This window comes from Barbus barbus, assembly GCF_936440315.1.
Source record: "Barbus barbus genome assembly, chromosome: 15".
In the NCBI taxonomy this organism is placed as follows: domain Eukaryota; kingdom Metazoa; phylum Chordata; class Actinopteri; order Cypriniformes; family Cyprinidae; genus Barbus; species Barbus barbus.
The window spans coordinates 13,610,586-13,637,929 of NC_136743.1; the positions used below are offsets into that span (position 1 = coordinate 13,610,586).

The 27,344-nt window shown below is 36.7% G+C and overlaps 1 protein-coding gene across 4 annotated transcripts; it reads left to right on the top strand.

Moving 5' to 3' along the window:
- The first annotated feature begins 1,028 nt into the window (after nucleotides 1-1,028).
- On the top strand, nucleotides 1,029-26,757 carry LOC306880865 (amphiphysin-like). 4 transcript variants are annotated; one of them, XM_079434661.1, is made up of 25 exons: nucleotides 1,029-1,106; nucleotides 6,242-6,322; nucleotides 8,751-8,805; nucleotides 8,892-8,986; nucleotides 10,225-10,320; nucleotides 10,496-10,603; nucleotides 10,741-10,826; nucleotides 13,588-13,663; nucleotides 14,836-14,918; nucleotides 15,702-15,840; nucleotides 16,022-16,144; nucleotides 16,275-16,376; nucleotides 16,545-16,568; nucleotides 16,837-16,863; nucleotides 17,214-18,890; nucleotides 19,189-19,221; nucleotides 19,820-19,861; nucleotides 20,247-20,405; nucleotides 20,806-20,859; nucleotides 21,439-21,486; nucleotides 21,727-21,780; nucleotides 22,069-22,110; nucleotides 24,452-24,625; nucleotides 25,313-25,414; nucleotides 25,506-26,756. In XM_079434661.1, the coding sequence occupies exons 1-25, from the start codon at nucleotides 1,038-1,040 to the stop codon at nucleotides 25,608-25,610; spliced, it is 3,654 nt and encodes a 1,217-aa protein (XP_079290787.1). In that variant the 5' UTR covers nucleotides 1,029-1,037; the 3' UTR covers nucleotides 25,611-26,756. The 4 variants fall into 4 exon arrangements, with proteins under 4 accessions (XP_079290787.1, XP_079290789.1, XP_079290790.1 ...); XM_079434663.1 differs by lacking the exon at nucleotides 19,189-19,221 and adding an exon at nucleotides 23,597-23,827 and having other exon boundaries at nucleotides 17,214-17,390; XM_079434664.1 differs by lacking the exon at nucleotides 19,189-19,221 and having other exon boundaries at nucleotides 17,214-17,390.
- Nucleotides 26,758-27,344: the final 587 nt, after the last annotated feature.

Consider the following 27,344-nt stretch of genomic DNA (forward strand, 5'->3'; position numbering starts at 1 on the left):
GTTATTGTTCTGTGTTTTTGTGAAGAAAAACACCTGTTCAAAGAAACATAAACTTACCCTTCATTGTCAGATTCCTTGTGGTGAAGGTCTGACACCCTTGTGCAGCGAGTCCTGTTTGTGTCCTTTTTATTAAGTCACACATTTTTCCCTGCACTGGTTGCAATGGTCAATATCCGATCTCCATTAAATCCTGTTTTTTCAGAGTTGACTGATGGTGTGGACATACAACAATTCCCCATCACCACCATGGAGACATGGTGTCATAAAAAATCGATGGCTTCGGCCTAGCCGTCTGCCATTCCTCTGTTTTGTTTGACTTGACCAATGAGATACATGTGTTTGAATTTTAAACTTAAAATAGTCTGACCAAAATAGAGCCCATGGCATCCAACCCTAGTCATCTGCTCACAGGCCATCTTTTCATCCACTAGATGACAGCATTTAGCTCAGAATTGTAGAGACTTTTTCATAGACTAGTAATAATAGGAGATCCTTTGAAAGTGAAATTGGTAATAAATAGCCAAACGAAACGAATTAATAAATAAAATGATTATTTTGCATATGCACGGATTTCATATATGTATTAAGAATGTACTTCATTAAGAATATTAGAAATAAAAATAAAAAATATGCAATTTATAACAATTTCTTAACATAAAAACGAAGACGACTAGCTGTAGACCGTGACCACACTGCGCTTGTTTTGCCTTTGCCAATGAGGGGGCATCAAAAGTAGGCAACAGGGAGGGATTGAGTGTAAAACAAGAGATGCAGTAGAGCACAATTTACTTCCGACGCTCTGCCAGACTCTCTAGGTATCCACATCGACACACACAAGCTGATACGTGTTATAATGTTCACGCGAATATGATCATTGAAATTCAAGCGCATTTGATATCCTGTATTTTAGAGACTGATAAACAGCTGTTTAGTCGGGGCTCTCTGTGTCTTTAAACGGCGCTCCTCCTCCTCCTCCGCGCTCCTCCGCGCTCCTGGTGCTGAAGCGTCGCCTCTCTCCTTTCAGAGCACTAGCAGCCATGGCTGAAATAAAGACGGGCATATTTGCCAAAAACGTCCAAAAGAGGATCAGTCGGGCACAGGAAAAGGTATGGATTTAATTTTCTTAATTGTGATAGATCAACAATGACTTGATTGTTAGAGGACGTTTGATAAAGCCAAAGCCAAAGGCAGCATTTTGTGTTCGTGGAGCTGTCCAGCAGATGCTCCGAGCAGGGGAAGGAGATTCAGGTGTGCGATTTAACCCGACATATTTTATCTTACAGGAAAATGTATTTTCTTTTCTCCTTTCTCGCATGCATAGTTTACATTTTCACTGCACCAGACCTTAAACATCGTCTAAAATGCGCAGACTGCAATCTTAGCCAGCACTGCCATTTAAAAGCGACCGAGCTGCTCCGTGACAGAAATCCCACTTAAACCCAAGAGGATACTTTGTGGTCTAAATTTATTCTATACACCTTCTTGAAAGACAAATTATTAATTTCAGTTTTAAAGCATTGGATGACTATATATTATAATGTGTCACAGTATTAGTGTTTATGTCGCTATACATTTCCTGTCTGAATTTGGCCTCGTGTCGGGTTTCCTTGCATTTCTGACGATGTAATTCATTATTACTTAAGATGTTGGATGAAGCTGTCATTTTCCTGCAAGGTCAGGAGAAGGGGAGGTGGGGATGCCCTCGTCTATGCGGTATGAATACTAGCAGGAGGAGATTTCCGAGTGGCCACGAGCTCGTGAAGGCCGCTTAATGTGGCTGTGCAGAGTCTTTCTCTGTTTAAAACGAGATATAAATAGACTGCTAGGTGTATGTCGCTTTTGCTTGATGATTTTTTGACAGTAAACTGGTATTTAGTTGTAGAATGCGTTTGGTTTTCGTGGTTTTGCTTGGACAGCCTGCGCAATACTTTGCAGTTGGTGGCGAGCTGAATATGAAATGTCTGTCAGCTGGTAAACAGAGCAGTAGTGGTTTCCCGAGCCGAGCTGCAGTAAGAGGATTGTTTTTCTTTTAATAACCATGGTTCACTCACAGACTGAAGGCCAGCTGTAATGTGACATCGAAAGTGAGATCTGTGTTTCATGTTTACATGTGTATGAACTTGGTGGCACATTGTGGTGGTGTTTTTCAGAGTGGGCTGTGGAAAAGTGGGACAATTTTTGGTAGATTGCTGGTGGAGGCTTGATATATTCTCTGCCTTTTGGGATTTTGCAATGCCAAAACCAAAATTGTGTTCACATTTTTTAGGTAAAGTGGGAAATATCATCAGCAAAAAGTGGGATAGTTTTTATATTATGTTCATGTTAGGTTTAGCTCGTGTGTTTGCTGCAATTTAAGAACTTCACTGCAACTTCCTTCTTTGAAAAGTAACCAAATTGTGTATTTGCTATTTGAATTAGGTCCATATTTCAACTGTTAAAACATAATGTTTCATGTTTAAAGTGGTCAAGCTGGCTTTTGAAACGTTGTTTGGTTTAGCTGGTTTGTTCCTGGTGCAAGACTTGGCTAACCAGCTTGATGGAGGTCTGTCAGTTTAATTGTTGTCTGTCTTATACTGAATCCAAAATAAAAAAGAAATAAAATAAGATAAAGCGGAACAACTTAATAATATTTTTTGTTCTCTTTATCTCTCCCTGTGTGATTGTTTTCTAACCACAATACAAGTTTATATTCTTTATAGAGGCTCAATTTGAAGAAACATAGAATTTTATGCTGAGATCATTTAGACATCAAAACCACAACCACTACAATGATATGAGGCAAATTAAAACATTTTAATATTTATTTGATATTTAAAAAACGATCATGAAACTTATTTTTCTTCCTTTTTAAATGATGCTTAATTATAATAATTAAAATCATAGCTTTGGTCTGTTGCCAACATAGAGTAATATTTCCCTCATTTTAACTGTATTCATATTAAATGTTTGCCATATTCTGGTAGCATTTTTAGTTTGTCTAAGTCCTACAATTTATGATTTCACAATTTTGATGATGCAGTACTGAAGCCATGCAGACAAATATCCAAACAGATTTGAAATATCTCTCTGATTTCATAAGAGCATCATAAAGCCACGCAGTTCAAGAATGTACAGTCTGGCTGCTCACAATGTTTATCAGTGTAACATGATTCCCTTAAGGGTTAAGACCAGCACATTTAGGAACAGGTATACAATTTACTGCCTCTGGAAAAGAAGATCCTGACCAGGGCAGATAACATGATAAGGAGTGTAAGGGATCCTTTAATCTGATTCCTGGTGGGGATAAAATACCTCACAATCAACTGAAATCACTCATAATCCTGTTGCTTGAGGTCACGGGAAGATTGATGCATCCTGACAATGTAATGGTGAACTGGATGCAGCATTGTACTAAGCGCTGTGACTTAATATTTTGAAAATATTTGAATGCCTTTGCTAAGCAGCATTATGACAAAAATGCATGTAAATTGATTTGCTTTGCATTCTTTTGTATTGCAGGATAGATATTAGCATCCACATCTTGGGAAATCATATATAATTAAACTATAATTGTGGCACTGCGGCACTGTTCAATTTGTTATAAAACATTTGCTTTTCCACATTATTTAGCAAAACTATAAGATTAATTTTTTAACATTATAAAACACTTTATGAAGGATATTTGTCAACATAAACTAGAGGACATCACTGGCCTGTGTGAATGAGGCAGGATGGAGTGTGTTTTTAAGGCCTAAGTTGGGTTAATATTTCATAGGCTGGCTGCTACTGTTGTATAGTGTTTCCAGGTTGGGCTTTGTGTCTTAGATTAGTGCCATTTGCCTTCTGGAGAGTTCAGTGTTGATTCTCTGGCTCTAGATGTGAGGTTTAGGAAATTTGTTAAGAACTGAAACATTCAGACATGCAGAATTTGATCTTTGCCTTTTATAGTGTGATAAAGCTCTATATTTAAACTCCTTTGCACTTTTAAATAATTATATATTTAGGAAGAGTTTGCAATATATCTAAAAACAAAGTGAGGTATTTAGTGTATTTATTACTGTTCACAGCAGAAAAAAAAACTTCTGAACCCTTTCTATTTGTCAGTTTTATTAATATTTTTGTGCATTGTGAGTATTGTTTCTGATTATAAAGCATTGCATGAATGCTAATATACTGTATCATTGTGACATAGATAATTTCCTGATGTCATTATATATGTATGATGGGATGTTATCTATTGACCCATATCAAAGCCTCTTCCAATGTGTGAGTGTCTTACAGAGAAAACATCCAGATGGCACGTTCTTACCACCCAGGAGTAATGCGGAGCTTTTGTATGACATTATTTATGTCCCCAGGGGGCCGTCCCTGTGGTTTACCGAGCGAGACCCCTGCTGTAGGCCTATACTCTCACTTTCATGTGTGGTGGGAGGTAACAGCCTCACGGCTATTGTCTCTACCATACTGTACTGTTTACAGTTTACTGTACATATGAAACACATCAAACATGTTATTGTGAACATTACTTGAACATAACACTTGAGTTTTTTTCTTTCAGCAACTGTCTTAATTGTCCTCTGTAACAGATGTTTTGCCACCTTCAAATTGTTTGGAAATGCCAAACATCCATTTCAGGCAATAAATTCTTGTCAAAGCAACCACAGATTTCTTGTTCACCAAAATCAATTAGCAATACATTTATTTGCTTCAATACATTTGAATCTGACACCATTTTATTGTAAGGGTTTTATATCAGTGCTGTCAATATAAAATCCAATTAATCGCATTAATCCGATTAATCGCATTCAAAATAAAAGTTTTTGTTTACATAATATATGTATGTGTACTGTGTTTATTTATTATGTGTGTGTGTGTGTGTGTGTGTGTATATACACACACATACAGTATATTTTGAAAATATTTACATGTACATTTATATTATTTTATACGATATATATTTAATATATAAACATAACATATTTTTCTTAAACATGTGTTTGTATTTATATATACATAATAAATATACACAGTACACACTCATATATTATACAAAAACTTTTATTTGGGATGGATTAATCGTTTGACAGCACTGTTTTATATTCATATGGTTTATAGTTAACTTTGCAATTTTCAGTTTACTAGAACCCCCCCCCCCCCAACATTTTTGTGTAATTACACTGATGTTACAATTGAACACAAATCCCAATAATAGTAGCACAAAACAACAAGTATTTAACAATAACCACACAATTTATTCATGCTGCAGTGCATGCTGAGAGCTTGTAAATCTGCAATATTGCTCAATATAAACTATGCTGCCAGTTTAGACAAATCTGTTTGGCTAATTGGAACAACATTTGGGGAATGTTGTGATCTAACATATTTTATGCAGAGTTAACTTCCTTAAGGAGTTACCTTATGCAGCTAAAATGAGATTAAATTAATAAAACAAGTAAATTTTTACACCACGTGAAGCACAGGTTTTAGATTGCCTGATATACCATTTGTACAGGATAGCTGATCTATAGAAGAACATGCTACCATCTGGTATAGCTGTACTGGTTGAAAAAACCAAAAGGTTGTTGGTGAAGCACTTTGTGCGTGTTTGCCAAAGCAAAACATCTATTGCCTTTGTAACAGACTATAAAGACTTCTATTGTTTGCACAGAACCTGCTTACATTATGTCCATTGACTACCTATTGTTATTGTATGTATGTTTTATATTATTCATGTTGAGTACTGAATCAAAGATTCAAACTGTGTAAATATTTAGCAATTCAAACGTTTCATAAAAAGGATATAGCTAAAACGGAGTAGCTTTTGAATACTAGTTAAAAAATGGAAACAGGCGCCCCTCTTGTTCTCAGCAAATTCAGTGTTTGTGTAGTCTGTGTTAGTCACTATGGGCAGCGAGGTGGCCATGTGACAGAAGTCCTCTTTTTGGCAGAGAGACCTGACAGACTAGGAAGTGCAATTTATGCCCATTCTTCCTCTCCCGCTCCTGCTCAGCCCTTCCTTTGTGTGCATGTCATACTGTCCACAGGGTATTCAGTCACCGTTAGAGGGTTCCCTCGTGGGAATTCAGTCATGGCTCGGCTAAATCAATGAGAATGATGTGGGAACTGGTTGCTATGTAATCCTTTTCAACGAGAATGCTATATATATATATATATATATATATATAATTTTATTATTATTATTATTATTTATTTCATATTTTCTTAATTCTCTGACTCCTTGTGTTTTTGACTCTGTTTTCAGGTTCTGCAGAAGTTGGGAAAGGCAGATGAGACGAAAGATGAACAGTTTGAGCAGTGTGTGCAGAACTTCAAAAGACAGGAGGTAAGATGTGCCTAATCTATAGGCAATACTGATTTTTGGTGGTATAATGACTCTCTGGGTGATTGTTATGCTGGATTGATTTTCCCTCTAGCAGAGAAAGCCATGCTGTACTTAACTAGCATAAATTTCTATTGTCTCTCATTCTGTGTTAATATGCCAATATTGAAATGGGAGTATCAATATTAGTAAGAAAATAACCATTGACATTCTTTATCTTATAAGAGTTTTCTATAGTAATAGGATAAAGACTTTGAAGGTGTAGACACATTTTCTCTTTTGTCTGAAATGCCTTTGCAGTAATGATTCTCATTACTGCTGTCACTACAACACTTCAGTGCCACAATACTGCAAAGGCACTGCCACGATGCTCGGCACAGATACGATTCTCCCTGTTCACTCTTCTGTGGGTTAATGCAGTACACTTTGCATTAGCTACTCAGAATCTCAATATGTTTTCCTTTGGCTATTATATATCTCAGCATTCTCAGCATTTTCTTCCAATTAAAGGAACTGTCATTTCAAACAAATTAGCCAATTAGATTCAGAATACAAGTAAAAACTATTTAAAAACCTTAAAAAATGCTTACTAAATGAACAAAGTAAATCACAAAAATGAATTATTTAATTTAATATTTATTTTAAATAACCTACTTCTGGTATATTCTTATCATATAATATTTTAATATAATTTAATATCAAAATTGTCACCCTCCATTAACATTTTTGTGTGATGCAAAGTGAATCGAGTCAAAATTTTGAATTGTTTTAAATTAACAATTTGAATTGATTCACAACAATGAATCAAACTTTTATTATTAAAGTTTAAATCAAAGACACTGTTGCAAACAAGTCTTTATGAAATGTAATGGGCAAATTAAAAATGCATTAAAATCATTATGCTATTCATAAAGATACTTAATTTTATATCACCACAACTTCAGATACCATAGTTCATACTGTATTTACAGCTGGGTAAATTATATTGGCCTAGTTACTGCACACTATTTAACTGGAATTTCTAAAACAGCTCCATATTTAATGCTAAATTTCTTCTCTCAAATAATTTGATTACTTTGATTATGAAAAGCAATGCTATTAAATTTAGAGTTATAGTGAAGTGTCTGTGAGGGCCGATAGGTTGGGAAAGTGTAGTTCCAGAAGAAGTGTGCGTTTGCTGAAGAAAAACAGCAATCTAATCCCACCCTCTCCACCTGTCCTCACTAATCCTGATTAGACTGCTTTATGCTCCAGTGCGCCAGTGCTTCCAGAAACACTCTCCTCTCCTCTGCTCACCTCCAAACTTCTCCAATCATTTAACCCCTTCCTCCTCAGTCTTTTGGGGTACATCAAGGACTCTTTGCTCTGTATTTCACCATGTGATAAATTGCTTTGTACATGCAAAATAAATTGGTCCAATATTAAATTTACTGAGTCAGAGGCAATCGGTGCAGCTGGAGGATACCAGTCACAGCCAAAACTGAACCCACACACCATATGCTGCCAGTCTAGCTCATAAAACGCTCGTTGGAGCTGATACACGGAGCCATCAACTGTGCTGAGACATCGTACACATCAATTCTCTGCATCAGGGCCTGTTAAATACTGTCAATCTGAATTGTAATTGCCACCCTAGACTGTAAAAGACACCAGACCCAGTAAATATGAAATAAATCCCATTCCTTTAGTCAAGCTAAAATAACAATTATATTTCACACAAAATGTCACATTGGCATCTAGTGGCCACAAGATACCACTAATTAAGTTGTCTGTTAAAACAACACTAGTACTTTTGCTAAAATGTTTGTGTGCGTATTTATCAAAGTGATGAGACACTCATTAAAAATGCTAATTTTATGCTGAAATATTTCTGCATCTAAAAGCGCATTATTCAACCATATTGTTTAGACTAGAGAAAGATCATCAGAACTGATAGAGGCCATTTGGGCTTTTCATTTCAAATCTGCTTGTAGCATTTTGCCGTCTCAGGATTGCTGGATCTTGAGTAGAGTGCAGAGAATGAAATTACTTCCATCTGCCGCATTGACTGGAGAGCTCATTGTGAGCACATCTTTTGTATGACTGCCTGTGATTTTCAGTGTGATGCTGTGATTTCAGCACCACGGACAGCAATTATTCTCCATCGCTTGACACTCTGGTTATTATAGTCTGCAGCATGAAGAGTTTTTTTCTGTTTTGATTCACTTCAGCAATGTTTTTGACTGCTCAGAATGAATGTGTATTTTATTTATATATAAACAAAAATTGTAAGCAAAAAAAAAAAAACTTGTATATATAAAACTACTGCCATTTTGTGAAAAAATCTGAAAAAACTCACTTGTATATCAATATCAGCCTGTGTGGTTTAATGCCTGATGTGATGAGCCTTAAAAATGACAATAAATCTCCTCTTTTGTGTTCTGATCCATAGTTTGAGGGTTCTAGGCTACAGAGGGAGATGAAGGCCTACATAGCAGCTGTGAAAGGTGAACCATTGCAAAATACACACATACAAGTACATACACATGCCTGCTCTATACTGAACTAGTTTCTGTTTTTGTTATGATTGCAGGGATGCAGCAAGCTTCTAGAAACCTGACAGAGTCCCTACATGAAGTATATGAGCCTGACTGGCACGGCAAAGATGACGTCATGACTATTGGAAAGGTAGCTAGAATTATAGTTGTGATAGGCCATGTGTTAGTACTAGCATTTAAAATGCATGGTCATTGTCAAATTTACAAGGAAGAATATTTTCTAAGGATCATAAAATATACTACTGCTTTTATAGAGAAAATAAATATTAGATATTAGTGGTGACAAGTTGATGAGATCCATCATACAAATGGCTTGTGGGCAATTCTGAGTAATTGCATATGTAACAGCATCAAAAGAGCTGCTAAAAATCAAGGATAAGTGTTGATTTCTCTTCGCAGCTTTATATGCTCAAGAATTGTTGTGAAAGTGGGTGAAAATTAAATACCTGACCTCTGGTAACCTGAGAATTTTGTTCATTTGAGGATAAAAATGGCGTTCATTCTCACCAACTCAAGAACATTTTATCAGTTCTGGTGAGAGCTGAGGTTTAAGAACAGGCAAGAGGTTTTGGCAGTCTCTCACACGACTCAGCTGAGGGATTTGTACTCAGTACCTGAGCCAAAGCTAAAATGCTGTGCCTTTTAGGGAAAATGGGGACAAGTCACTGAGCCATTAAGGTCTATTATGCAGCCCATGCACATGCATTTCACAGACAATTTATAAGATAGATTCAGAAGGGGTCATGTCAACTGGTCATGTTAATCCTCAAGCTGTTTAAATTCCCATACAGCAAATTTAATAGCTGGAATTACCGCATATAGGTATGTATAGAACTATTATTGATAGAAAAGGACTATGTGTCATTGCCTTAAATTGCAGAAGATGCAGCACTTTTTACACACGCAGCAGAGAAAGTTCATGTGTCAACTGATGAAAAAAAAAAATCTAACCATGCCATCTGTCACAGATGATGGTGTTTGAGGGAGGGAGTTATTAATAGTGGATAATGACATATGTCCTTTTTAGAATGATGAGTGAGGCTGTGACTCAACACTGTCCTCAGAGAATTTCAATTTCATTTACTCAAGGACGCTCATTTTTGTTTACTCACACCTCACTGAGGGGGAGCGATGAATTCAGCTGATTTACATCCTCTGTGAATGAGTAAGAGCCTAATTATATTTTAATTTCCCTGCTGCTGAATCATAAATCCAACACTTAAACTCATCAGTTTATGTTGCAGGAGCCGCAGAATAACATTCAAAGGGAGTTATACAGTAGATTCTCTCTTCCGCCTCTGTTAAATCTCTCATGTTGTCAAATGCTCTCGGTTAATCTGGCTGATGGCTGTCCTGTCTCCTCTGCAGAACTGTGATGTTCTATGGGAGGACTTCCATCAGAAGCTGGTAGACTCTACCATCGACACACTGGAAACATATTTGACTCAGTTCCCAGATCTCAAGGTGCCAATCACATTTTACTCAAGCTGAATTGGTTTTAATGGATGGATCATTCAAATCTCTATCATCATCCATATTGTTTAAAATGACGCATATGCCAGCGCAGCGCTGAGAATAAATGCAAAACATTCAGCTGAAGGGTAACCATAGTAACCACAAGTGTTTTCCCTCCCTCCAGATCCGTGTCGCAAAGAGAAGCAGGAAGTTAATTGACTATGACAGTGCAAGGCACCATCTTGAGACCCTGCAGGCTTCAACCATGAGGAATGAGAAGAAGATAGCAAAAGTATACAAGTCTTTTCTGTTTGTGCATCACAACTCGGTTTTTAAAATGTTATGAATAAATTGCTGAAACCATAGAATTGCTGATACAGTCATCTGAGCTATCGTTTGAACATGTGTGCCATATCTGTGTGCACGTAGGCAGAGGAAGACTTGAAAAAGGCCCAAAGGGTTTTTGATGATCTCAACGTTGGCCTGCAGGATGAACTGCCCACACTCTGGGATAGGTGAGACATTTTAAGATTGACTGCTACTGAAATCTGAGTTTTATATTACATTAAAAGCATTCCAGTTTGGTTACCCTAGTGAAAAATAGATTTACTAAAATTTGAAATAAGTATAAGTATACTACAAATACATTTACATATTTATGTACTCAATAAAAATACCTTGCAATTGTACTTTTGGTATACTAAACTGGTATACTTCAAGTAATTGGAACAACTAATTTTGTGCTAAATGTAATTTAATTGTTCGAAAGTAGTGCTGAAGTACAACTAAAGATGTACTGAAGTATATTTGTTTGTGCTAAAGTGGAACTATTGCAAGTATACTGTACTATAGGTATACTTTAAATGTCTTGTATGTGAAGACTTATATTATTCAAAGATCATACAATTCTCATCAATAGTGACATTAAAACACATTTTTAGGATTAATATTAAGAAATGTGCATTGTGTAGTACTCCAAATAAAGTTTAATTATAATTTTTTATATCAGTAAGTCTTGAGCGATATGTCCAGAAATATGTTAATAGATTTGAACTATACCTAGTATGAAATAAATGTATTATTTACTAGGGTATCCTGATGTCTTTCTATAGTAGCTGGTTCATTATTTTAATTATTAAAATAATAATTTAAAATAATATTAATTTAATAAACATTTGATTTAATGAGACCACCAGATTATAAATTGTATGGATTCATTACAGATGTCTATATGGTGCGAAAAAGACCAAGAGAGTTCAAATTGCCTCGCTGTTTGCATTGTTCTAGTTGGACATTTCAGTGGGTCATGTTTTGACACTTTGTTCACATTCAACACTAACTGGTTCTTAGCATTCTATGCAAGACTAGCTCAATAATTAGCCATCAATCTCTTATATAACAAAAGCCTTTCCATATCATGCCCAGTTTAATTATTGTACTCTCAGAGGGGTGGCAGTAATAGTTACAGCCTGGTGCCCTGACAATACAAGGCTCTGGCCGATAATATTGATTTAATTTGACCAAAGGACTTCCTGGAATGTACATTTACATCCCAGCATTCTACATTTATCCATTAGTTGCACAGCATGCTAGCTGTGAACACTCATGTCACCGCTGCGGTTACAGACAGTAGAGGAGGTAAGATGTTGTTTTATCAACACTTTTAAAGGGAAAGGAATATGCTGCAGTGATCTAAGAATAAATTGTGGCAAATTTGTAAAATGCAATTTATGTCAACTGAATGCTGTTTGTCTTGTTGCAAAAACATCCTTGCCATCCAACCCGTGTGGGTTGAAGGGTAGTGTATTTTTTTCATTGTTGATTGAATGTGTTGGATATGGACAACATTCATATCAATGATAATAACAGGACTGATATGGTAGATGTGGTAACATGCTATAAATAGCTGGCTTACACAACAGGAGTCATCTGCTTTGTCACAAAGATTAGAATTTACAGTAAGTGTCTAGAATTATTCACCAGTTTATATAGAGCACTTATAATGTTTTTTCATGTACCTGATTTACTCTACATGTGCAACTGCTTATATGTAGTTATGCTGTGCAGTATCCTTTATATTGCAGTAATATGTGTTATTAAAGGAACAGTTCAACCAAAAGCGAAAATTCTGTCATTGTTTAGTAAGTTTCATGTCATTCCAGACCTGTATGCCTTTCTTTCCTTCTGTGTTTGTCCATATAATGAAAGTCTTTCTTTCTACCATGGAAAGATTGTTGTTTTCATACAGGGAAAGTCAATTTGGTCTAATGTTGTTTTGGACCGCATTGACTTTTTATTATTTGGACAAAAACAGAAAAGGTTTGGAACAACGTGACTGAGTAAATGGTTGCACTTTATTTTACAGTACGTGTATTTGCAGTGTACTTACCCAAGAAAGTACTGGTAATATAAGGTAACTACGTGGAGTAGGGTTAGGTTTAGGGGTAGGTTCCGGGTTAGTACCTAGTTATTACCTAGTTATTGTAATTACTACAATAAGTACATAGTATGTACATGAGGAACAAGACTGTAAAATAAAGTGCTACCGAGTAAATGATGGGTGAACTATCCATTTAACTTAGTATTTTATTTTGAGTGTTGTTGTAGACAGTATTTTGATGGTAATACGAGTAAGGTGTATGTACTGTACCTTATGGTCAGTTGTATATTGTGGTGAATATGCTCTGGTAAGCAGTATGTTGTTTTGCTGAGAGGGTCTTTCTGCTCACTGGAGCAACAGCCTGGTTACATAATCTATCCAGTCGGCAGCTTCCTCTCTGCACCAGGCCCTGCAGCCATGCTCATTTCAGCTCAGACCAGAGAGAAAAATTACTGTACATTCAAAGCTGTTACAGACATCAAAAATGGCCGTTTCACATTAGATTTGTATTATTTAGGATTTTATGGTTTTTACTGATGCACAAGCGTGGGCTGAGGCATTTTAGTTTATAGCAGCAACTTGCAAATATGATTTCCCATTCTTTGTTTAAAAAGGATTAAAAAGCTTTAATATCTTGCTGATGTACAGTAATGTTTGAGGTGCAGAGGTTTGTGTTAGTGCATCAAATTTGCCTTTTTCACTTAAGTAGTACTTTTCACATATATGGTACAAAGTTGTTTTTTTTTAAATAGAAACAAGGAATTCCTAACTCTTCATGACTTCATTAGCATCCATCTGTTTTTCTCTTTGAACATTGTCCAGATGTTTCTTCAACATATTGCGCACTTGTTGGAGTCCGGAGCCTAATCATTATTCTTCTCCTTTGCTCTTTGCAGTCGGGTGGGGTTCTATGTGAGCACCTTCCAGAACGTCTCCAGCCTGGAAGCCCGATTCCATAGGGAGATCTCTTTTGTGAGTAGGTTTAATTTCTAAAGCTCTTGAAGCTCCTCCTTGAGAGTCATACTTGTTCCTAGACACGTAGTGAGTAACCTGTGATTGACATCCTAGGAATAGTTCCTGCTATATGGGGGTTTATAGAGCTGTCACAGGCTACTGTGTTTTCAAGAGTGGTTTATGACAAAATTCACAGTTTTTCTTAATAAGATTAGGAGCTTTGTTTCTGATCCATGCAGTCAGTCAGAGAAAAGCTCTCACGCTTCGTCTGAAATTTAATTTTCTATTCAAGCTGCTAGCTGCTAGTGCTATAGCTATTACTCATGACAGACAGATAATGTGTGTGTGTGTGTGTGTCTGTTTTCTAAATCACAGAAGAGACACTGATGAATGACTGAGTGATATTTATAGGGCTATTTAATTCTTTAGCAATGCAGTGTGGGAAAGCAACTTTTTTAAATGCACTGCCTGCTCTACATTCATCCAATATGTAACTAAATAATCTTTGAAAACTGACTATTTCTGTTTATCTTTTTATCTAGCCTTTGTTTTTTAGTGTTAGAGACATTAATTAATGCTAATTTTTTCCTCCACATCTGTCATTATTTGTCATTTTGGGTCCACGCTGAAGGTTATAATGTTTTAGCTGGGAACTCCGCATTGGTAGATTATGTTTATTATTATTAGACACAGCATGTGGCCATCAGTGGGCATCAGTGCATTGTTAAAGACTTTTTCACTAGAAGGGGTAAACAATGCTGCTCAGCACAGAAACTACTGCAAAGATCTGCTCTATTTGTGTCAATGTGATCAGTATAGAGGTCAATACAACACTCTATTGATGCATGCATTATTTTTACTTTTATTGAAGGAATGAAAACCATTTGTTTTATTTTATTTCACATTAAGAAAAACCTCAGTCATTTGAACATTCATTGTTCATGAAGGTGATGATGAATTACTATTATGAACGTATGGTCTGCATACTATTGTTTTATTAATGATTGTGTGATCAAAAGGAATGAAAATCTAATTTTTAGCAGGCACAACAATATATTCAGTAGAACCACAGTACCTGAATGACAACATTTATTTCACTAAGGTTGCTTAAGGCAAGTGATTGTGCTCGAGTTCTTTTAATAATAATTTATTTTTTTACATCTCTTTCTTTCTCTATGTTTTGGATCCAGCTCTGTCATAAACTGTATGAAGTGATGAATAAGCTTGCTGAACAGCACTCGGACAAAATGTTCACGATTCAGGGAGCACCCAGGTAAGGAACAGTCTTTAACCTCCATTAACCTCCCTGCACAGAATGTACTTATTGTTGAATGGCACTGATGGTTGTACATAGACAAAGATTGAAAAATTGTCATGTCATAATGAAAAATGATAAGAAAAAATATTATTATTGCCATAATTCTGGCTTTTAATCAAACATATGGTTTGGCTCTGTTCGTGTTCTTCCCGTTACAGAGTGAAGCGGTAAGTGGAGGTTTACTGTTCTTAGTTTAGAAAGGAAAACACCTTTGTTCTTTGTGAAAGAACACCTTTAGTAAGTAAATGTCCTGTGCACAAAATTGGTTTGTAGTGCAGTGAACCCCCATAGTTCAACAGCACTGTATTTGAGGCAGATGACAATAGTTTTGTTGTTCTGGTAGGTTATGAATAATTATGCTTCAAATGTTTCTCTCTTGCTTGTAATTTACAAAATAACGAATTGATATTTAACTATTATTTTTAGTGACTCTCAAACTTGTCCTACACTGAAAGTGCATCATTACATCCAAATATAGCTTCAAAGTGAAAAGCAGGTGATAAGCAGAGCTCATTGTGATCAATTTAACAGTACTTGGACACAATGGAAACTTTGATGAAGTAAGACCATCTCTTAAATAGATCATCTCATTTCAAAGCCCAGACATGTTGTTTGCAAGCTGCCCTTCTTAGAAATCTCTACCAAGACCTATGAGCTAGTGAAAATAATATATTTCGAATAAAAGAAGCTATAATGAGTTGTCAAGATGTTAATTTGTGTGTCAATTTTTATTGACAGCGACTCAGGGCCCCTGCGATTAGCCAGGACTCCCACCCCACCTGATGATGAGAGCTCTGACAGCAGCCCAGCTGCCAGCCCCAACCACGCACTAAGACCCACTTCTCCTGGCCCACCTCGACCCAAATCACCTTCACAGGTAGGACTGAAAACCCCTCCAAGTACAGCAGCATTCAGAATGAAGATTCAAATAGTTAGGAAGTTTGCAGTGTATTCATGATATGCAGCACTAAAATTAGCACAAATGCTCTGCTTGACCAGTATTTGTGAGGTTTTGATTTGTGAGGTTCAAAGGCACACATGGTATCTCTTCATATCAGCTCAAGATGGGACCTCCAAAACCACCTCCTCCAAAAGTTACTCCAACCAAGGAGCTCCAACAAGAGCAGATAATCGACCTGTTCGATGGAGGTTTTCCAGAGATCAGTGTTACATCACCACAGGTGAGTGAGCATTCACTTTACTGATAATATGGAAAAAGGTAAATATCTGCTAGAGGTAAAATAGTTTACATATGCACCATTTGACTTTATTTAATAGTCAGTTCATTTTATTTTTATGTTTTTACTTTAGCCAAATGAGAAACCTGGAGAATCTCTCCTGGACTTGGATTTTGATCCGTTCAAACCTGATGCCAGTACACCTATTGGGCAGACCCAATCACCCATATCTCAGGTCCTTCTTCGCATTCTGCTTATTTTATAAAAAATTAGAGACAGTGACAAGTCAAATAAAAAAAAATTGTATGGCTTAGCAATCATTCTATTTTTATTTATACTGTAATAACATGAATCAATCAATAAGGAAATAAAGCTTAAATTCTTGCATATTTTTTTCTTACAGACACTACCTTGGGATCTTTGGACGGTAATCTGCTTTCTTTGCCTGTACTCTGTGATCTATGTGAGCTGATGTAAAAGAGGGCAATCTTGGTGCTATTAGTAACTTGATGACAGAATCTTGTCTCCTGTCCTGATGTCAAAAAAGTGCCCTAGATTTGTAGTCTCGTAAAACAATAAATTTGCACTGATATGAAATGTGAAGATATTGCCGTAATTTCATGACACGCTTACAGATGTTCCTGTCGAGCATTAATTTGACAGCAAATACCCCTGATATCTCTGTTCATTTCTAGGGAAATGCTGCACAGCCTGCACAGCCTGTAAGTAATGACTGACGAGAGTGTCTTAGTAGAAAGAAATTGCAAATGTAATTAAAGTTAATGGCAGATTTAACTTCCAGCTTTCAAGACTTTGGAAAAATGGCATATAACTTCTTAAATGTTAATTTATTCATTAATGTTACAAATTAGAAATCTTTCCCCCATTTCTCCAGTGTGACATTGCGGTTTACACATATTCATGTACCATGGTTCTCAATCAACTCAATCAAAATATTCCTACTTAAATCTGTCTCCTTTTGCCCCCCTGTCCCCTCCTCTGTTGCCCCCCATCATGGGGGAAATTTATTTGGACAGTAACCAACTATAAATGTTCTTTTTTTCTTAATCAGGCGGCAGATGCTGGCTTCACTGCTAACTGGGCAGCTGACTTTGGCTCTTCTGCCACTACGGGTACAGAGGAATCTGAAAATGCTCAACCTGCAGTGGATGGGCAGGGATGGCCACCTGCCGAAGCTTGGCCCACAGAGGCAGCATCACAGCCTCAAGAAGAGGCAGCCACAGATGAGGTTAGAGCCTGGAATCCGGAAAACTATCCTGAGCCAAACCCAGACTGTGATCCTTGTGCTGTGGGGGGTGATGAGGCCAAACAACAGCATCCAGGACAGGAGAAAGAGAGTGTAGAGGAAGGTCAGACAGACTGGGCTAAAAATCAAGTGGAATGGGCAGAAGAAAAGTCAGGTTGCAGGTCAGAGGAGAGAGATACAGAGGAGATAGTGGACTTGCAACCAATGCCTGGAATCATATTCACCAATGAGTTTGGTCAGGAGATTCAGGATCCCACGGAGGGCATAGGGGTAGATAGTTCCATATGGGGCCTGTCTAGCCAGGTTGATCTAGATGGATCAGGGTCAGAGTACGAGACTGCAGAAGAATGGGGTGATGTCCCAGGACAAAACGGTGGGGGGGTCAGTGCAGATGATGAGCTTGAATGTGCCGAGAATGAGAATCCAGTTGTGGCACCAGAACAAGGCACTGTGGCCCAAGAGTGCTTTGCAGACTGGGGCACGGCTGATGGAGTCTCTGAGCAGATTACCCCTGCTGACTCTGGGTTTGGTGGCAATGCATTTGCAGCCAACTGGCATCAGCCTGAGGCAACACCATGTGTCTCAGAGCTTGAAAATGAGAGCTTGGATGAGCCGCTTTCAGACCCAGCCAAAGCGGGAGCAAATATGCCTCAAAATGTTCTTGAATCGAGTTCAGACCCATTTGACACTGAAGGTAATGATCCATTTGCAGCATCTGGGGATGACCCATTTGGGAATGGAAACGATCCATTTGCCAACTCAGACCAAGATCCCAGTGGCTTTTCTGGGAGTGATCCCTTTGCTACAACAGGCAGCAATATTTTTGGTACTGAAGGGTTATCAACAGAGAGTCCAAAAATTGGGTTTCATTCCGATCCATTTGCGGAACCCCAGCCAGGAGGCGAAGGACAGTGGGCAGCGGACCACTTTGCCACTGAATTCACATCAGACCCTTTTGCTACTGGGGGCAATCAGGATCCATTTGCTCATGAGGTCACATCTGATCCTTTTGCCAATGAAAGTGGTGGGGACCCATTTACCAGTGAGAACAGCCAGGGGTGGGCAGGGGGTTGGGAATCCACTGGGACAAAGGAGATTGGTGGAGAAGAAAAAGACTCTGATGTTTTTGATGACGAAACTGGACATGCCAATGGGTTTGCCCAGTGGGCAGCTTTTCCAGCACCAGCTACAGACTCCGAGAACTCCAGTAAAGGCTCCTGGCAGGAGGTGAGTGATAGCAGTGGTTTCTTCTCTTCTGATGGCCAAGGAAACTTTACAGCAGGCTGGCCAAGTGAGGCTGTTCCATCTCAAGACCCCTTTACCTCCTTCCCTGGGCAACAAGACACCTCTAATCCTAAAAGTACCATTGCAGAGGACCAGGTCTGCCATAAAGAGCCAGAAAACTCAGACTTGTCTGAAGACGAAGTTGCAAACCGGAGATATGGAAAGTTATACCAAGAAATAGATACAGAGCTGGAAGAGGTACCTGACTTCCTGCCACTCTGCTTAGCTTAGTGTAGAGTAGACTACAGCAAGAATATTCTCCTCCTTTCCTGCCTGCAGATGAAATCATATTTTCCTGCTACAAAACCCTTTGGACCCTGGAATCCCTCCCACAGACCACAGTCCCGAGACCTGTTCTCCTCTCTCTCCTTTGCTTGCTTTCATAGTTTGTTGGTTTTGCTAAATTCAATTAGAATTTACTGTCCTCTTAGTCTGTGCAATTAAAATACATGTCTTTGAGGGTTTACATGCTAATTACTTATTTAATTCGGTTTAGGTGTCCAACAAGGCTTTTAACGGATGTTCAAAGGTAAATAGGAGCGTAGAAAGTTTAATCTAACTTTTCAATAGATTAAAAGAGAATTCATTATGACCTTATGAATTACTGTCAATGTGGCCAAACACAACAGCCACATTGTCCAAAGAGATTGTGCTAGCATGATAGCATTTTAACAATGTTTAGAATTGGTGGTTTTGTTTAAAAACAAAATCATTTAAAATAATTTAAGAATATCTTTAAAAAAAAAAAGATAAGAATAAAATGATGGATATCACCATTTGCAACAAAATTTAACCCTCAGGGAGTCTATAAATTATTCATGATATGTTTTTTAACAAGTAAGAAATAAAATAATTTTTGTCAATGATGACACTAATTTTACAATGAATGTGCAGAACCTGGTGTTAAAAATAACTGTGGCCCTGCTTTAATATACCTAATGGTGTTTTATATCGAATGCTGTAATGATCCCTACTAATTCCTCTTCCCTAAAAGATCCATTAAACCATTTCTCACAGGAATTATAAAAAAAAAAATTGCAGTCTAACTTAGCAGATTTGTTTCAAATTTCATAGAAGTAAATTTGATTTGCTTAACTCTACCTTTTTATTCCCTATTATGTTTTTAGGTTGCAACAGTCCCAACATTTGTGGCCGACTTTGATAAGATGGTGAGTTGACAGTCTTTTGATAGTAAAGATAAAGATTTTGACTGTAATGGTCCGTACTATCCCTGAAAAAAATACTTACTTAATGAGTGTCATTTCCATGAGTTTTTCTTTGTAATATATTTTTTGAGTTAGTTTTTCCTCTTTTTATTTTTTCCCCTTTTTTAGGAATTTTTTTTCATATGCATGTTTATCAAGATGATCATTTTGTTTTCATGCTCTCCCATGATTGTCGTGCCTCAAATTCCCACTGTAATGACTGTACAACTACTGTTGCAAAGTATAGATCTTTCAAAGTGGTTTTAAACTCATGGATTTTATACTGGTCAAGTAGTGAAGGTGTCATTGGACAGTTTTTCTGATTGTTCTCTTATAAATGTATAAAAAGTCTGAGGCTGAGGCCCCAGAGGGTGATGTAGCTGAAGGAGAAGGTGAAGCAGCCCCAGCCTCAGTACCTGAGGGTGGGGAGGGTCCTGTCACCACTCCCCCTACAGACACACAACCAGCGGAGATCACAGCTTCAAGCCCCCCTGCAGAGATGGCCACAGTGAGTGACAAAGAGTTAAACTCTAAACGTCATCAGAAATAGTCATCACCATCATCATCATCATCGTCATCAACACCATTGTCAAGATTTTTACGTCAGTGCTTTACATCATTATTGTAACACTCATCACAACATCTTCATCCTCATAGTTGTCATGATCGTCATCTTAATTAACATCAATCTGTTGATACTATTTTTATCATTTTCATCAATATTCATGTTTTTAGAATTTTTCATCATCATCATTCTCCATCAGTGCAAGAAACATGATTATTTCCCTCGCTTTCATGATATGATCATCATGTTATGTTTTCGACTACATATACATGTATTCCCTCAAATCAAACTGATCAGAAATTAGCTGTAGCCATTGATCATATCTGTACTCTTGTTTATAAAGACCACTGTGGAGTCTCCAGTGTCTGCTGAGACTGAGGCAGCTGAGCAGGTTGAGGTATGTACCTCTGAAAAATAATTCAAAACACAGCCTGCATGTTGGCCATCTTGCTTTTTTTATTTTAAAAACCCATATGTTTTGGAACCCATAAGTTCTTTTAGTTAAAACATATTTGATTTGTTTTAACATTAATTTAACAAATGTTTTAACAATATTTTTATATTATTGAAATAAATGTACATAAATATAGTTGTTTTATTATATTGTTGACGTGTAGATTTTTTTTCATAAGACAAAATTGCATACACTGCCAGTGCAAGCTCTGAATTTTCTTTTTCTTTTGTATTAGCCAGTTACATAAGTTATTTTAATATAAGTTTTTTTCTTTTTTTTAATGGAGTGCATTTTGAATGTGTTAATTTGTGTACCAATTATTATCCTTTTTATTGCTTTCTTTTTTAGTTTGGACATGCTTTGGGATCAGTTTTTAAGTGTTGGTTTTATTTTGCATTAGCAACAGTAGGATGTCAGAAGAACAGTTCTGTAGTAGATCTTAAAATAACATTGTTTTCACAAAGAATTTGGTTGAGCCTGAGATTTTATTGTTGATAAAAAAAAGTCTCAACCATTCTCTAGCTTCCAGTTGAGGACATAGAAAAGGAACAACCCATTGAAGAAGCCCCGGTAACTATAACTTATATCTAAAGAATTGCATAAGAGAAACTTAAGTCATATGCAGCACTGTCGCATATGTACTTGGTTAGGTACTGTATCTAACAAATCCTTGTTCTCTGTAGAAACAGCTTGCAATGTGTCCAAATGAATTATGTATGAGATGCAAAATATGATAGGAAAACAGGTGGTGTTATTTGGAAGTATAACAGAAATTGGAGATGGCATGAATGTTTTTGTATTTGCATGTAGGAATCTGCTTCTGTCCAAGAAACACAGAAGGAGTCACCTACAGAGGCGGCTCTGGTAATTTCACTTATAATAATTTTACTGCCTTCCAATTATGAAATTATGAATACTGTTTTATTATTATTAGCTTCACTTTTAAGCTTTTAGACATGTTCTTAGGTTCAACAGTAGTTCACAGAGATGTTTTTAAGCATTCGGGCTCTGATAAAGATGACTAGTGTCTGGAAGCCAGATGCTAACATGACCAGAGACAGATTTGTTGACAACTCGTTGCAGTATGTGTCATTATTAATTTGAATAAATGAATGTGTAATGATGCTGACAACCACATTTCTTTGTGTGTAGGACACTATTGAGGATAAAGAGTCTCCCATTGAAGAGACTCCGGTAACTATTTAAGTCTTAACAGATCAAATATATTTGTTTCATGCTATTATTTCAACATAGCTGTTTAAATATTTACTGTATTTTTATTTATTTATGTATGTATATGTTTATTTATTTTTGTTTTTTATCATTATGAAGCCATATGAAAATACATTCATTTAACCATTTTTTTATTTAAACACTGAGATTGTCAGATATTACCTTACTACATTGGGTTCCTTCACAATTTCCATTTTCTGTGCATTTTGTAGAACACTTAAGTAACATAAAATTATTTAGATATTATATAGAGTCTCAGTCTGATATTAAATCATCATCTGGCTTCATATGAAATATGTTGTGGTTACCAAACTGATGCACTTGGACAGGATGGTAGTCACACACATCGTCATTTAGCCTTGCAGAATGCTTTTTTAACAGTATGTGTTGATGGATGGAGACTTCTAACATGCAATGTGGCATTAATCAAAACCTGTAACCCATCTTTTTGTTTGTGTATGTATTATTTTAAGTTTTTGAGGGTACAATGAGCAGTTGCAACACCTGGCAGCACAACAACAAACACCATCCAACTCTGACATAATGTATTTTTCTCGTTCCAAACACAAAACTTTGATTTTAGATCCAGAGATAATTAGAAGGCTAATTCTGCCACTGTTTCTGCCATTTCTGATTGTACCTTTAATTAAGTTTCATTTCATGTTTTCTTCCCTGGTCTTTTCTGTTACAACAGTTTTGATCCACATAAGGTTGCACACACTAAAGCCCATTAAACAGAGATGATGTTATAACCCGACAATTCCCTTGCTTACTGAACCTTTAAATAGAGACTTAACTGATGACTATTATTACCCCTCTAATCACCATTTTCGGTTTCCATGGTGACTCCATTCTTACATCACCGTAACGGGTAGTAATTTTACATTCTGTTATCATAAGCTCATAAAGTGACAAAGCAAGTGGAGTATAAATGTTCAGGTGTAAATATAATCTATGCATCTATGTTTAGTTGAATCTGAATTCAACAGTTTTGAATTGTAATGGGTTTTTAATTTATTTATATACTTGCTGACAGGCCAAAATGGGTTCCATTTTAGTTCTTTTTGGGTGGTGGTTGTACATTTTGATGATTCTTCACATGTATATTGAGATCATACAGTCACTATGATCTGAGGAATGTTCACCCATACTGCTTCATAACGGTAGGAAGTGAATCATGACCCCTGTTCCTTCATGCCGTCTTGTTGAACATTTCCCCTAACCAAAGTACTTGACTTTTGGTGAAACTCAAGTCTGTTTTTTTGAGAACTGACTTGCCATTCCACATCAGGGACAGTTTTAACCTCTGAAGTTAAACTGGTCCCTGCACCCCTCATTGTGACACTCTGAGTGCTCCCCTCCGTGATGCCGTAAACCGATCCATCCACATGAGTGGCTTGTGTTGAGTGTTCAAACACTGGCTCTCACTCCTGAGCACCTCTTCCAGACTATAGATGCCAAACCAGAGGAAGAGGCCAGTTCACTAGAAGCCAAACCAGGAGATGAACCAGATAATGTTGAGCCCATACCAACAGATGAACCAGATAAGGTTGACACCCAACCAGGAGAAGTTCCTGATAATATTGAGCCCAAACCAGGAGATGCTCCTGATAATGTTGAGCCCCAACCAGGGGATGAAACCAGTAAGGAGGGTGCTGCAAACAATGGGAAAGAGGAGGTAGATATTCTGTGATTCTGCACTTTGGTATGCAGGCCACTTTGGTATGCAAGACCCTGGTTTCTTTATGTAACCATTCTGGACCGTACTTTAAAACTCTCTGATACTTAGAATTTAATCAAAATGCTTTAAAACAAACCTGTTTTGCTGGGTTTTTATTTTGTAACTTAATGCGTGAAATGTCTCGATTATTTTTGGTAACATTTCACAACAAAGCCTCATTTTGAAGGGGTAAATGTTAGTCAATAAAAATACAATTGTTCACTGTTTATTCACATTAGTTCACTGCACATTAACTACTGTGATACAGCTTTTGATTAAAACAAATTTAATAGTAAATGTCGAAATTAATGCTGTAAAAATACTGTTCACTGCTAGTTCATGTTGTCTAATATAGTTAACAATTGAAACCTTATTGTAAAGTGTTACCCATTTCTATTTTATTCAGTTGTTTTTAATTTATTACTTTTCTTAAGGATTTATTATGTATGTGTATATATTATTGTTCATGTATATTTTTTAATTGTGTCAAGCTCCTTGTCAAAAATGTACTTACATACCTTACCTTTAGGTTTGTCCCTTGAGTTGCATGTTGAGTGATGCTGTTTCTTTCCCTCACCTCAGGAAAAGATGCCTATCCCTTCTGTTGTTATTGAACCTGCCTCTAGTAATGAGGGCGACGATGACCGTGATGGTGATATTTCATCTCCAATAGCAACCAGTGGCAATGGGGTGATCACAGAATGCCAGACAACCAAAGACGTCTCCTCTGAAATGCCTCTTGGATACCTTTTCAAGGTGAATATAAAGCAAACACCACTTAAGTATAGGATAAAGTACAGTTGTACATTTAATTAGCAATAATTACCTGCTGACGGCACATTATTCTGCTAATTACATGGCTAGTCACCAAATTAATAAACGTGGTCATAAAATATTGTTCCATATTCTAAAATGCAAGAATGCCGATTTATTAGTAAACAAACTGTAAATAAAAGAGTACAAAATGCAGTAAACTGTAAAATCATTTGTTTCTGATTACGATTATAAATTAACATAAAATGATTACAAATAGCCTACCAATTTTCAACATCAAGCAGCATAATAAGCGTTTTTGTGTAGAGCTACACCAACTGGAAGCCTTCCACATTCAACTTAGAAATTACCGCACTAGCGGTTAGCTTAAAAATTAAGTGGATATACAGTAACCTTAAGGCTTCCTCTAAGAAACAAAATAGCCCATTATAGTGTACAAATCATTCAACCGAGCAACAACACGAACACTGCAGACATATACTGTAGGCTACTTTTCAATAAACTACAATCGATAACTGAGACACAAGATGGCGCCGCTTATGTTTATATAAAGAGAGACTGAAAGAAAGTGGCGCCAATCTATTGACAAATCAGAATAATAAGCCATGTAGTAAAAATGAACAGAGTTTTAATGTACATCACGTTTCTTATTCTTATGCTGTCCTGTAGGTTGAAACGTTGCATGACTTTGAAGCAGCAAACCCAGACGAACTGGAGCTGAAGAAAGGAGACATTGTTTTGGTAGTACCCACAGAGCTAGCTGAAGATCAGGTATGATGTTGAATGTTTAACTTTTGTGTTATTCTCTTTTCTTATGATAATCATAACCTGATTTTGATGCTCATTTTGATCTTTTTTTCAGGATGCCGGTTGGTTCACTGGCATCAGAGAGAATGACTGGCTACAGCATGGCACCTCGGCTCACAAAGGACTGTTTCCTGAAAACTTTACACAGCGTCTGGAGTAAATGGGTTCAGCGTGTCGTCAGAAGGCGCATGGATCTGGAGGTTTGCAGACAGAGCTACTCGCCATGAAGTCTTATGTACCGATAACAGCTGTCAATCAGACTAGGCAAATACCACATATGAGGAAATAACACAATCGACTAACGAAGCAAGAGGAGACACAAATACTTATACTCAGAGTATAAAGAAAATAACCAAGCATGACGTGATAGTATGGTCAACCTTTTCTCGCAAACCAAGATAAAATCCCTGTTTTTGTTTGTTTACCTGTGAGCAGCAACGAATTGATGTGTGCTTTGTTGGAACTCTGGTGACCTGAACATGTAATCCCTGTCTGTCTAAAGAAGAACTAAAGTGAGAGTTTCCCCTCTGAAGACAAAAAAATAACCTTATCCTCTCTGCACCAAGTGTATTGTATTGACTTTGTTGCTCTGCAGCGAATTTTATCAGAATTTGTAGTGATATGATCTATTTAACCATTCTAAGTGTTACACAAAACTTAGGTGTTTTCTTTGCGATATTTCAGATATAAATGTGACATTGCATCATCGTTAGTGTTCTCTGTAGTTTCACGGCTGGCCGTGCGCGGCCATGGTGGTGGTATTTGGCATATATTTGATATTGACAGTTTATGGCTGAGACTTTCAGTGTTTATGCCAAATGAATCAAAGTCCTCTTGATGAATATGGATATGTGTTGAGTTTACAGCATGAGAAATGTTGTGAGAAGAAATCTGAAATATTGCACCTGGCTAATACAGCTTTGCAAAACACAACATGTAGCTCCCTATAATTACAGACATTATGTGTATATTATATTCACAAGGACATAAATGCAGAACTTATCCTTGAATATGGATGTGGAAATATTAATTTGTGAATGATGTTTTATGTTTGGAGAAATTGTATTTATTCAACTTTATATTTTTTAAGCCAATGATGAGAGGGAAAGTTTGGGGCGGGAAATCTAAAAAAATATGCAATATATGTAATTGGTTGATAGAGTAATCATTGTCTTCATTGTTTGGTTCTGAGATGAAAAACAGCATCACTCCTGTGTTCGTATTGTTAGCTTCACTGTAGAGCATTTCTGTGATGTACATATCTGTGCTAATTTAACTGTAAAGTGAATAAAGAATAGTTCATATGAGTTGCGGTTCCTTTTCACGAATGGAAACAGCATCAGTATAAATATCATATTTACATACTGGTAATAGGCCCACAAATGATATCACTTGTTTTATAATCACTGGTCAGGGTAGAGCATTTAAAAGTACTGTTAGTGTAGTTTTTCATTTGTTTGTACGGACATCCAATCAACGCAAGGGGGAGACATTTATCTTTTACATTTCTCCTTTTCCAGTGAATTTTTACATTAGCAATGTGAAGCTACTTTCATTCATTTTAAACAAAGACACTTATATTAAGGTTTTTAGTTGCCATGAAATAGCATAATGATTTTTATTATTTAATATAAAAAAGATGAACAAATGCTGAATATACATGTTAGTTCACGCATTAACCAATTGAGACCTTAATGTAAAGTTTCAGCAAAATCTGCTATCGAATTAAATGTGTATAACTGTCCACACATTGTGATATTTTAAAATCTTAGTATTATAAAATACACTACAGAGCAATAATTGGACAAAATGTCTGCGTGTTAGGTTTTTTTTTTTTTAACCAATAATGTTTTCAGAAAACATTTGACCAAATAACTTTGCTATAAGAGACAGT

Excerpts from the sequence above, each read along its gene's own strand:
- LOC306880865 (XM_079434661.1), top strand. The coding sequence starts at position 1,038 with ATGGCTGAAATAAAGACGGGCATATTTGCCAAAAACGTCCAAAAGAGG. Across the intron at positions 8,987-10,224 it reads ACGTCATGACTATTGGAAAG|AACTGTGATGTTCTATGGGA; the intron begins GTAGCTAGAATT and ends TCTCCTCTGCAG. Across the intron at positions 10,604-10,740 it reads ATGAGAAGAAGATAGCAAAA|GCAGAGGAAGACTTGAAAAA; the intron begins GTATACAAGTCT and ends GTGTGCACGTAG.